The 13,223-nt window shown below is 42.2% G+C and overlaps 1 protein-coding gene across 1 annotated transcript in view; it reads right to left on the minus strand.

Moving 5' to 3' along the window:
* The window catches only part of LOC106577110 (zinc transporter 6), a 75,251-nt gene that overhangs the window by 23,136 nt on the left and 38,892 nt on the right, over positions 1 to 13,223 (minus strand). The window contains exons 7-9 of the mRNA XM_014154850.2: positions 9,332 to 9,412; positions 892 to 927; positions 4 to 98 (exon numbers count right to left, since the gene is read on the minus strand). Coding sequence (XP_014010325.1) covers positions 4 to 98; positions 892 to 927; positions 9,332 to 9,412 — 212 coding nt within the window. The remainder of the gene's footprint in view (positions 1 to 3; positions 99 to 891; positions 928 to 9,331; positions 9,413 to 13,223) is intronic.

The raw sequence follows: 13,223 nt of genomic DNA on the forward strand, positions 1-13,223 counted from the left end.
TACCTTCTGAGACGTAGACAAAGGGCTTGTTCTTCACAGAGAGAAGAGTTAGCAGGTTGAAGAAGAGAGCTACAAAGGTCCCCACCAACAGACGACCCCTACACACACACACACACACCATTATCAGTACAAAATAGACGCACACTTGTAACACATTGATGTCAAACATAGCACACACTCTCCATGGCTTGTACAGTCATCTCCATTGCCTTTCACTACACAAGTACTAGGCTAATTACTGTGCACACAATCAAGTTAAGACTAATATTATTGCTAAAATTAAGTTGGAATACATGACACTTTCATGATGAAGTTAAAGAAGAAGTGAATTGTGATGGAAAACAAACACGTGTAAACGTGTCCAAAACACAAACATCAAAACATCCAAATAGAGAATTCATTTATTTTTTTTATATCCACAAAAACAAATCAACTGAGGCAGATTTGAATGCTGAGGGAAGTCAGTGGGTGCTGCATTGTAAATGGATGTTCTACACTAGATTAAATGTTGTGGTACCTGGAACATGTGACGTCTTGCCTGGCTAACACCTGCTGCCCAGCAGTGAAAATAATACTTGTGGTTTTAGTGATAGTGCACTCCAATGTTCCACTGCTTTGAAATGTAATCTCATCAATGGAGACAGGTTTAAGTCGGTCTTGTTTTCATCAAACTACTAATCTTTGTTTCATAATGGTGATCCAGGCTGTGGCGAGTGATGGCAACATAATTAGCTGAAAATCACATTGTTTTCAGTTTAGAGGGACGAGAGCGACGGTAGGCTAGCACTGTCTGGACCTGCCTGTGATATTTGTTTGGGCTGCTGTTCTCCCTGGTGTGTGTGTGTGGACACGGGCAGGTGGGCAAGCGTGTTTGGACCGGGGCCTACTTACGTGTGCACCTCCGGCTGCTCCACGAATCTCTCCACACTGACAAAATAAGGGAAGAAAAACCGTGTCACATAGAAACATGGGGCAATATGGGACAAGTTAATAAACAAGAAAGGTACCACGTGACCTGACCAGGAAACCCTCTGTTGGGCTGTTATAGTATAAGGGAACTTCATATACCAGGAAACCCTCTGTTGGGCTGTTATAGTATAAGGGAACTTCATATAGCAGGAAACCCTCTGTTGGGCTGTTATAATACAAGGGCACTTCATATAGCAGGAAACCCTCTGTTGGGCTGTTATAGTATAAGGGCACTTCATATAGCAGGAAACCCTCTGTTGGGCTGTTATAATACAAGGGCACTTCATATACCAGGAAACCCTCTGTTGGGCTGTTATAATACAAGGGCACTTCATATACCAGGAAACCCTCTGTTGGGCTGTTATAGTATATGGGCACTTCCTATAGCAGGAAACCCTCTGTTGGGCTGTTATAATACAAGGGCACTTCATATACCAGGAAACCATCTGTTGGGCTGTTATAATACAAGGGCACTTCATATACCAGGAAACCCTCTGTTGGGCTGTTATAGTATAAGGGCACTTCATATAGCAGGAAACCCTCTGTTGGGCTGTTATAATACAAGGGCACTTCATATACCAGGAAACCATCTGTTGGGCTGTTATAATACAAGGGCACTTCATATACCAGGAAACCCTCTGTTGGGCTGTTATAATACAAGGGCACTTCATATACCAGGAAACCCTCTGTTGGGCTGTTATAATACAAGGGCACTTCATATACCAGGAAACCCTCTGTTGGGCTGTTATAATACAAGGGCACTTCATATACCAGGAAACCATCTGTTGGGCTGTTGTTCTAGTCATACTCGCATTCGTAGTCGTATCCGTTTTATCACAGTTGATACTCGTAATCGGATCTACTCGTGATCGGAAAATCCGGAAGTGAGCTTTAAATGCCAGTAAAGCGTATACCTCAAGCGCGCATTACTGCGCTATCACTCAGAGCTCATCGTTATGTTCTTTAACTCTTTCACACACATTGTTCAAAGGCAATCGACCCTGACAGATGAAAATGCACATGATTTACTTAGTCCTATTCAATTATCAACAAAATAAGCTAATAAATAGCCTAATGCATGGCTGGCTACTACTGCTACTACTGCCTGCATTTATTCCAGACACAGATTTACAGTGCCTTCAGAAAGTATTCCCACCCCTTGAATTTTATCACATTTTGTTGGTTTACAAACTGAATGGATTAAATAGAGATGTTGTGACTGGCCTACACACAATACCACATAATGTCAAAGTGGAATTCAAAATGAAAATTTGAAATGTCTTGAGTCAACTACTCAACCCCTTTGTTATGGCAAGCCTAAATAAGTTCAGGAGTAAAAATTTGCTTAACAAGTCACATAATTAGTTGCATGGACTCCCTCTGTTTGCAATAGTGTTTAACATTATTTTTTAATGACTACCTCATCTCGGTACCCCACACATACAATTACCTGTAAGGTCCCTTAGCTGAGCAGTGAATTTCAAACACAGATTCAACCACAAAGACCAGGGAGGTTTTCCAATGCCTCACAAAAAAAGAGCCCCTATTGGTAGATGTGTAAAACAATTAAAAAAGCAGACATTGAATATCCCTTCGAGCATGTTGAAGTTATTAATTACACATTGGATGGTGTATCAATACACCCAGTCACTACAAAGATACAGGCGTCCTTTCTAACTCAGCTGCCGGAGAGGAAGAAAACCGCTCAGGGATTTCACCTTGAGGCCAATGGTGACTTTAAAACAGACACATAGTTTAATGACTGTGAAAACTGAGGACGTATCAGCAACATTGTAGTTACTCCAAAATACTAACCTAATTGACAGAGTGAAAAGAAGGAAGCCGGTACAGAATAAAACATTCCAAAACATGCATCCTGTTTGCAACAAGGCACTAAAGAAATACTGCAAAAAATGAGGCAAAGTAAATTAGCCCCTTGTATTCAGGACAAAACGTTATGTTTGGGGCAAATCCAATACAACACATTATTGAGTACCACTCTCCATATTTGCAAGCATAGTGGTGGCTGCATCATGTTATGGGCATGCTTGTAATCGTTAAGGACTGGTGAGTTTTTCAGGATAAAAAAATAAATGGAATGGAGCTATGCACAGGCAAATTCCTAGAGCAAAACCTGGTTCAGTCGGCTTTCCATCAGACACTGGGAGATTAATTCACCTTTCAGCAGGACAATAACCAAGGTCAAATATACACTGGGGTTGCTTACCAAGAATGTGAATGTTCCTGAGTGACAGAGTTACAGTTTTGACTTAAATCGAAGGCAAGACATGAAAATGGATGTGTAGCAAATTTGCAAAAATTTCTAATAACATGTTTTCACTTTGTCATTATGGGGTATTGTGTGTAGATGGGTGAAAAAAATATAAATTTAATCAATTTTTGATTCAGGCTGTAACAACAAAATGTGGAATAAGACACAGAGTATAAATACTTTCTGAAGGCAGGCTAATTCGCTTGCCCCATATATTGTTTCACTTTCGAGAGGAGCCAAACTTCTCTCCTGACACTTATGCCACAGAATTTGTAGAATCAAAATAAACTATCTACATGTGTCATTTTATTTTCTAATGATCTGTTTTTCGGTAAACATGCCTAAGGTGAGAATAAATAATAATAGCATGCAAGCATGGGCTTGGATCATGACACAACAACAGACGTCGTCAACAATGGAATAATTATTTGGACAGACAAAGTAGGCCTACTTAACAACGCCAAGCAGACAGACAAAAACCTCAGGAAAGTGGACGGGAAATAACTACATTGAACAACTATGTCCAACTACGGATTCCGATTCAAACACAATGTTTGGAGAAGGGAAGGGAGAGCGGCTTGTTTCAATCCCATTTCTTTACAGACGGAGAAACTAGCCGACAGTTGTTTAGAGCACATAGTGCTTCACACTGAGTGAAAGAGAGATGAGTGCTGGTAGCTGAAAATACTTTTTTTCAGATCCCGGAAAATTTGAAAATATACTTGTGTCATAATCGAATTTAGAAAATTCTCCATATCCATTACGATACTTGTTTTGTCCGAGTACTCGGAACACCCCTAGAATAAGGGCACTTCTTATACCAGGGAAAACTCATGGCGCTAGTAATAATGAGGGGAGTCTGTGCTGAGATGCTAAGGCGGAGTGATATAATAAAAGAGATGGCCAGAACACGCTGGGAGCTACATGGCCGATTAAGTCTGATAGTAACACTAGTACCGATCACTGGGACAACAGCCATCAGAAACACGCCACTAAAGGCTATTTACAGAAGTGGTTTTGCATATGTCTCCAGGATAGATTTGTCCTTAAGGTGGATGATCAAAACCTTTGTCCAGTATTCATGGCAACATTAAGGGAAGAAGGTATGGAGCCAGCCTAGATTTACCATACACTTACCACAAATCAACCTGGACTCGGGTAGATGTAACATAGTACATTTAAATCTGAAATACTCCAATTAGTATGATATGTTACGTTTTGTATGGCATGTATTCATTTGTGGATGGATGACCATCACCCATTCCGTATGATGGATTACGAATTGAGATTCGTACAATATGCTACAAATTGCAAATCGTGCAATATGTTACGAATTTGCAAATCGTATGATATGTCACAAATTTCCTATTTGTTGTGGCTAACATTAGCTAGGTGGCTAACTTTAGCTAGGCTAGGGCTTAAGGTTAAGAGTTAGGTTAAAAGGGTTAAGGTTAGCAAGCATGCTAAGTAGTTGCAAAGTAGCTAAAAAGTAGAAAGTTGTTGCAAAATTGCTAAACTGCAAAAGTTGTCCATGGTGAGATTAGAACACGCAACCTTTGGGTTGCTAGACATTGGCGTTACAATACTACCCATCCACCCGGACCAACCACCGTACTTTAGTTTTTGCCTTAACCCCCTAAGGTCGATGTCCGCGTCCCCACAAAATCTAATTCGCAAAATAAAAAAAATTCCCAATAAAGATCTGTTTCAGCTAGAGAGCAGTTTTTTTGCATTGGATGCATCTCAATCCACCGCATCCACAGATGTCACACTTTCTCATCTGCAGTGAAAGATGACAGCGCTAGAGGGGTGTTTGTCAGACCATTAGTCAACGAAAATCAGTCTTCTCACAAAATCGTCTGTACGATTTGGCCTACAAACTATTATGACCCCTCTGTGGAAAGATGACGCTCACGAACATGTTGGTTGTTTTGCTCTAAGACACCCACAGGCCTCACAAGACTCGTCTGAAGGTACCCCAGTTCTAGTTGAAAAAAATAATGGATGTACAGTCGTGGCCAAAAGTTTTGAGAATGACACAAATATTAATTTTCACAATGTCTGCTGCCTCAGTTTGTATGATGGCAATTTGCATATACTCCAGAATGTTATGAAGAGTGATCAGATGAATTGCAATTAATTGCAAAGTCCCTCTTTGCCATGCAAATGAACTGAATCCCCCAAAAACATTTCCACTGCATTTCAGCCCTGCCACAAAAGGACCAGCTGACATCATGTCAGTGATTCTCTCGTTAACACAGGTGTGAATGTTGACGAGGACAAGGCTGGAGATCACTCTGTCATGCTGATTGAGTTCGAATAACAGACTGGAAGCTTCAAAAGGAGGGTGGTGCTTGGAATCATTGTTCTTCCTCTGTCAACCATGGTTACCTGCAAGGAAACACGTGCCATCGTCATTGCTTTGCACAAAAAGGGCGTCACAGGCAAAGATATTGCTGCCAGTAAGATTGCACCTAAATCAACCATTTATCGGATCATCAAGAACTTCAAGGAGAGCGGTTCAATTGTTGTGAAGAAGGCTTCAGGGCGCCCAAGAAAGTCCAGCAAGCGCCAGGACCGTCTCCTAAAGTTGATTCAGCTGCGGGATCGGGGCACCACCAGTACAGAGCTTGCTCAGGAATAGCAGCAGGCAGGTGTGAGAGCATCTGCATGCACAGTGAGGCAAAGACTTTTGGAGGATCGCCTGGTGTCAACAAGGGCAGCAAAGAAGCCACTTCTCTCCAGGAAAAACATCAGGGACAGACTGATATTCTGCAAAAGGTACAGGGATTGGACTGCTGAGGACTGGGGTAAAGTCATTTTCTCTGATGAATCCCCTTTCCGATTGTTTGGGGCATCCGGAATAAAGCTACCATCAGTCCTGTGTCATGCCAACAGTAAAGCATCCTGAGACCATTCATGTGTGGGGTTGCTTCTCAGCCAAGGGAGTGGGCTCACTCACAATTTTGCCTAAGAACACAGCCAAGAATAAAGAATGGTACCAACACATCCTCTGAGAGCAACTTCTCCCAACCATCCAGGAACTGTTTGGTGACGAACAATGCCTTTCCCAGCATGATTGAGCACCTTGCCATAAGGCAAAAGTGATAACTAAGTGGCTCGGGGAACAAAACATCAATATTTTGGATCCATGGCCAGGAAACTCCCCAGACCTTAATCCCATTGAGAACTTGTGATCAATCCTCAAGAGGCGGGTGGACAAACAAAACCCCACAAATTCTGACAAACTCCAAGCATTGATTATGCAAGAATGGGCTGCCATCAGTCAGGATGTGGCCAAGAAGTTAATTGACAGCATGCCAGGGTGGATTGCAGAGGTCTTGAAAAAGAAGGGTCAACACTGCAAATATTGACTCTTTGCATCAACTTCATGTAATTGTCAATAAAAGCCTTTGACACTTATGAAATGCTTGTAATTATACTTCAGTATTCCATAGTAACATCTGACAATATCTAAAGACACTGAAGCAGCAAACTTTGTGAAAATGAATATTTGTGTCATTCTCAAAACTTTTGGCCATGTTGGAAGTTTACATACACCTTGGCCAAATACATTTAAACTCTGTTTTTCACAATTCTTAACATTTAATCCTAGTAAAGATTCCCTGTCTTAGGTCAGTTAGGTTCACCACTTTATTTTAAGAATGTGAAATGTCGAAAGAATGAGTAGAGAGAATGATTTATTTCAGCTTTTATTTCTATCACCACATTCCCAGTGGGTCAGAAGTCTACATACACTCAATTAGTATTTGGTAACACTGCCTTTAAATTGTTTAACTTCGGTCAAACATTTCGGGTAGCCTTCCACAAGCTTCCCACAATAAGTTGGGTGAATTTTGGCCAATTCCTCCTGACAGAGCTGGTGTGACTAAAACAGGTTTTGGGGGCCTCCTTTCACGCACACGCTTTTTCAGTTGTGCCCACAAATTTTCTATGGGATTGAGGTCAGGGCGTTGTGATGGCCACTCCAATACCTTGACTTTGTTGTCCTTAAGCCATAACTTTGGAAGTATGCTTGGGGTCATTGTCCATTTGGAAGACCCATTTGCGACCAAGCTTTAACTTCCTGACTGATGTCTTGAGACGTTGCTTCAATATATCCACATAATTTTCCCTCCTTCATGATGCCATCTATTTTGTTTAGTGCACAAGTCCCTCCTGCAGCAAAGCACCCCCACAACATGATGCTGCCACCCCCGAGCTTCACGGTTGGGATGGTGTTCTTCAGCTTGCAAGCCTCCCCCTTTTTCCTCCAAACAAAATGATGATAATTATGGCCAAGCAGTTCTATTTTTGTTTTATCAGACCAGAGGACATTTCTCCAAAAAGTACGATCTTTGTCCCCATGTGCAGTTGCAAACCGTAGTCTGGCTTTTTTTAATGGCGGTTTTGGAGCAGTGGCTTCTTCCTTGCGGAGCGGTCTTTCAGGTTATGGCGATATAGGACTCGATTTACTGTGGATATAGATACTTTTGTACCTGTTTCTTCCAGCATCTTCACAAGGTCCTTCGCTGTTGTTCTGGGATTGATTTGCACCTTTCGCACCAAAGTACGTTCATCTCTAGGAGATGGAACGCGTCTCCTTCCTGAGCGGTATGACGGCTGCGTGGTCCCATGGTGTTTATACTTGTGTACTATTGTTTGTACAGATGAACGTGGTACCTTCAGGCGTTTGGAAATTGCTCCCAATGATGTACCAAACATGTGGAGGTCTACAATTTTTTATTTATTTTCTGAGGTCTTGGTTGATTTATTTTGATTTTCCCATGATGTCAAGCAAAGAGTCACTGAGTGAAGGTAGGCCTTGAAATACATCCACAGGTACACCTCCAATTGACTCAAATTATGTCAATTAGCCTATCAGAAGCTTCTAAAGCCATGACATCATTTTCTGGAATTTTCCAAGCTGTTTAAAGGCACAGTCAACTTAGTGTATGTAAACTTCTGACCCACTGGAATTGTGATAAAGTGAATTATAAGTGAAATAATCTGTCTGTAAACAATTGTTGGAAAAATTACTTGTGTCATGCACAAAGTAGATGGCCTAACCGACTTGCCAAAACTATAGTTTGTTAACAAGAAATTTGTGGAGTGGTTGAAAAACAAGTTAATGACTCCAACCTAAGTGTATGTATGTAAACTTCGACTTCAACTGTATATATGGACACTGTTTAGTGCCAAAAATAAAAGGTTATATGATATTCCTGATCTTTCTTATATCTTTGACACTTCAGAACAAACTTCCTTTTTATTTTTTGGGAGGACTAACTGTTGTTCCATGTAGTGAATCTGTTATTCAATGTGTTTGTATGGGCTAATTGTAGTAAGGCCCAATTTGTTTTATACTTCAGGTAGTATTAAAATTCAATATCAAATTGCTAAATGATCCTTGGTAGGACCTTTTAAAAACAATTCCATATAGCTTAGTAGAACCCTCCACCGTGTTAGACAGGGCTTAGACTCTTATGGATTAAGTAACCTTCTGTCATATGTAACCATACCAAACATAATATCATACTAATTTGAGTGTCCCCCCCCACCCGTTTCTCTCTCTCTGAATGACAGAAGCCTTGTTAAACACGTGCTTGACATGTTGTCTGGCAGCCATGTGAAAGAGACAGTGTAGCGTCATCATCTCTCCCCTTCTCTACCCTGCCAAAGACGTGACCACTAGATAAACCCTGCCTTCTCTAATGGGTGCTTCAGGTTGAGGTGTGGAAATAGGTACGAACAAACGTTCCCACAGTGCTGAAATGTCCTACACTCATCAACACAAACAATGCCCCCCCCCCCGGAACACACTGAACTAGCCCTACATAGGACACACATGGTTGATGTACTAGTTGGCAGCCGAGTGAAAAGAGGTAGTGACTGCACCGTCATCAGCACTCCCATCCCCCTCCTAAAACCCTAGCCTGCCTGAGCAGTGACCGCTGGATAAACCCTGGCTCTGGTCGCCTTGGCCCGAGGTGTGGGCACAAGCAGACATTCCCACAGCTCTGAAATATTCAGTACGCCCCATCCCCCACCCCATGTCCCAAAACAGGGGTAAACCCTGGTTCCACCTACCTCTCCTTCAGGATGAACAGAGCGCCCAGCTGCACCAGCACCGTGGAGGCAAACACAGCAAGGACCTCCAGTCGCTTAAACCTGGTGGAAAACACACACACACACACACGAGCAATCAAGCAGACGAACATAACTGAAAATACACATGACTGACATCAGAGATCATGTGCTTTGTACCACACATTTTCATTTGAGCTACTGATAGACTACCAGGATGCTTGAAAATATATATATATTTTTTTATTGTCACTGATCTCATTGTCTGATATGAAAATTCCAACGGACAGATAAAAAGAAACGTTCTGTACAACAATAACAGAGGTACATGAATATAACAACATACAATGCAGGAGTTTTGGGAATGAGTGATATGATGCACAGCACAATTCTCTGTGTCCATTCTGTAAGCATTAATGAAAATCCTACTGTATCCAGAACATAGAAAGTGGAACACAAAACATTTCCATAATGACTTAAAATTGCTCATCACTAGTGCTGCACTGATATGGTTCCATACATTGTAGAAGCGAGTAGTGTATAAAAGGTATACTGTTAAGTCCAGAAGTAAGAACTGTTTCCATCTGTAAATGTACATAATTAGTTTTTTTCCTTGTCCCCATGTCAATGTTTAGTAACATGCTGTACTGGGAAAGCTGGATAGACAGAAGGGTTAGGGAGAGTTGCTCCAGTTGAAATTAGATAATCTGTCCAGTGGCTGACCCATTGTACTGGCCCAGTGAGCACATTAGGGCCAAATCAAGCTGAAAAGCAGCTTTCTATGCAACCACCACTGCTCAACACCCTAAGGTCAAAGGAAAAAAAGCTAACACACAGAGCCCTATGCCAAACAAACAGAGCTCTACCCGATAAAAACAGCTTGCATGGTGTGTCAAAGGTAGAGGTCGACCGATTATGATTTTTCAACGCCGATACCGATTATTGGAGGACCCAAAAAAAAGCAGATCCCGATTAATCTGACAATTTTTTTATTTGTCATAATGACAATTACAACAATACTGAATGAACACTTATTTTAACTTAATATAATACATCAATAAAACCAATTTAGCCTCAAATAAATAATGAAACATGTTCAATTTGATTTAAATAATGCAAAAAAAAGTGTTGGAGAAGAAAGTAAAAGTGCAATATGTGCCATGTAAAAAAGCTAACGTTTAATTTCCTTGCTCAGAACATGAGAACATATGAAAGCTGGTGGTTCCTTTTAACATGAGTCTTCAATATTCCCAGGTAAGAAGTTTTAGGTTGTAGTTATAGGAATTATAGGACTATTTCTCTCTATACGATTTGTATTTCATATACCTTTGACTATTGGATGTTCTTATAGGCACTTTAGTATTGCCAGTGTAACAGTATAGCTTCCGTCCCTCTCCTCGCTCCTACCTGTGCTTGAACCAGGAACACATCGACAACAGCCACCCTCGAAGCAGCGTTACCCATGCAGGGCAAGGGGAACAACTACTCCAAGTCTCAGAGCGAGTGACGTTTGAAACGCTATTAGCACGCACCCGTCTAACTTGCTAGCCATTTCACATCGGTTACACCAGCCTCATCTTGGAAGTTGATAGGCTTGAAGTCATAAACAGCGCAATGCATTGCAAAGGGCTGCTGGCAAAACGCACGAAAGTGCTGTTTTGAATGAATGCTTATGAGCCTACTGCTGCCTACTGCTCAGTCAGACTGCTCTATCAAATCATAGACTTAATTATAACATAATAACACACAGAAATACGAGGCTTAGGTCATTAATATGGTCGAATACGGAAACTATCATCTCGAAAACAAAACGTTTTTCCTGTCAGTGAAATACGGAACCGTTCTGTATTTTATCTAACGGGTGGCATCCCTAAGTCTAAATATTCCTGTTACATTGCCCAACCTTCAATGTTATGTCATAATTACGTAAAATTCTGGCAAATTAGTTCGCAACGAGCCAGGCGGCCCAAACTGTTGCATATGATATATTATCAACCCATGGAGGTCTGGATTTGGAGTCACACTCAAAATTAAAGTGGAAAACCACACTACAGGCTGATCCAACTTTGATGTAATGTCCTTAAAACAAGTCAAAATGAGGCTCAGTAGTGTGTGTGTGGCCTCCACGTGCCTGTATGACCTCCCTACAACGCCTGGGCATGCTCCTGATGAGGTGGCGGATGGTCTCCTGAGGGATCTCCTCCCAGACCTGGACTAAAGCATCCGCCAACTCCTGGACAGTCTGTGGTGCAACGTGGCATTGGTGGATGGAGCGAGACATGATGTCCCAGATGTGCTCAATTGGATTCAGGTCTGGGGAACGGGCGGGCCAGTCCATAGCATCAATGCCTTCCTCTTGCAGGAACTGCTGACAAACTCCAGCCACATGAGGTCTAGCATTATCTTGCATTAGGAGGAACCCAGGGCCAACCGCACCAGCATATGGTCTCACAAGGGGTCTGAGGATCTCATCTCGGTACCTAATGGCAGTCAGGCTAACTCTGGCGAGCACATGGAGGGCTGTGCGGTCCCCCAAAGAAATGCCACCCCACACCATGACTGACCCACCGCCAAACCGGTCATGCTGGAGGATGTTGCAGGCAGCAGAACGTTTTCCACGGCGTCTCCAGACTCTGTCACGTCTGTCCCACGTGCTCAGTGTGAACCTGCTTTCATCTGTGAAGAGCACAGGGCGCTAGTGGCGAATTTGCCAATCTTGGTGTTCTCTGGCAAATGCCAAACGTCCTGCACGGTGTTGGGCTGTAAGCACAACCCCCACCTGTGGACGTCGGGCCCTCATACCACCCTCATGGAGTCTGTTTCTGACCGTTTGAGCAGACACATGCACATTTGTGGCCTGCTGGAGGTCATTTTGCAGGGCTCTGGCAGTGCTTCTCCTGCTCCTCCTTGCACAAAGGCGGAGGTAGCGGTCCTGCTGCTGGGTTGTTGCCTTCCTATGGCCTCCTCCACGACTCCTGATGTACTGGCCTGTCTCCTGGTAGTGCCTCCATGCTCTGGACACTACGCTGACAGACACAGCAAACCTTCTTGCCACAGCTTGCATTGATGTGCCATCCTGGATGAGCTGCACTACCTGAGCCACTTGTGTGGGTTGTAGACTCCGTCTCATGCTACCACTAGCGTGAAAGCACCGCCAGCATTCAAAAGTGACCAAAACATCAGCCAGGAAGCATAGGAACTGAGAAGTGGTCTGTGGTCACCACCTGCAGAACCACTCCTTTATTGGGGGTGTCTTGCTAATTGCCTATAATTTCCACCTGTTTTCTATTCCATTTGCACAACAGCAAGTGAAATTTATTGTCAATCAGAGTTGCTTCCTAAGTGGACAGTTTGATTTCACAGAAGTGTGATTGACTTGGAGTTACATTGTGTTGTTTAAGTGTTCCCTTAATTTTTTTTGAGCAGTGTGTGTGTGTGTGTGTGTGTCTATATATATATATATATACACAGTGTCTTCAGAAACTACACATCTTGATTTTTCCACATTTTGTTGTGTTGCAAAGTGGGATTAAAATGGATTTAATTGTCATTGTTTGTCAACGATCTACACAAAAAGCTAATGTCAAAGTGGAAGATGTCAAAGTCCTTTTATTATTAAATGGAGAAAAAAAAACTCATATTTTGATTAGATAAGTATTCAACGCATACTTGTTAGAATCACCTTCGGCAGCGATTACAGCTGTGAGTCTTTCTGGGGAAATCGAAGATCTTTAAAAACCTGGATTGTACAATAATTGCCCATTATTTTTTAAATTCTCCAAGCTCTGTCAAGTTGGATGTTGATCATTGCTAGATAGCCATTTTCAAGTATTGCCACAGATTTTCAACACCATTTAAGTCAAAACTGTAACTAGGCCACTCAGGAACATTCAAT

This window comes from Salmo salar, chromosome ssa18, assembly GCF_905237065.1.
Source record: "Salmo salar chromosome ssa18, Ssal_v3.1, whole genome shotgun sequence".
NCBI classification, from domain to species: domain Eukaryota; kingdom Metazoa; phylum Chordata; class Actinopteri; order Salmoniformes; family Salmonidae; genus Salmo; species Salmo salar.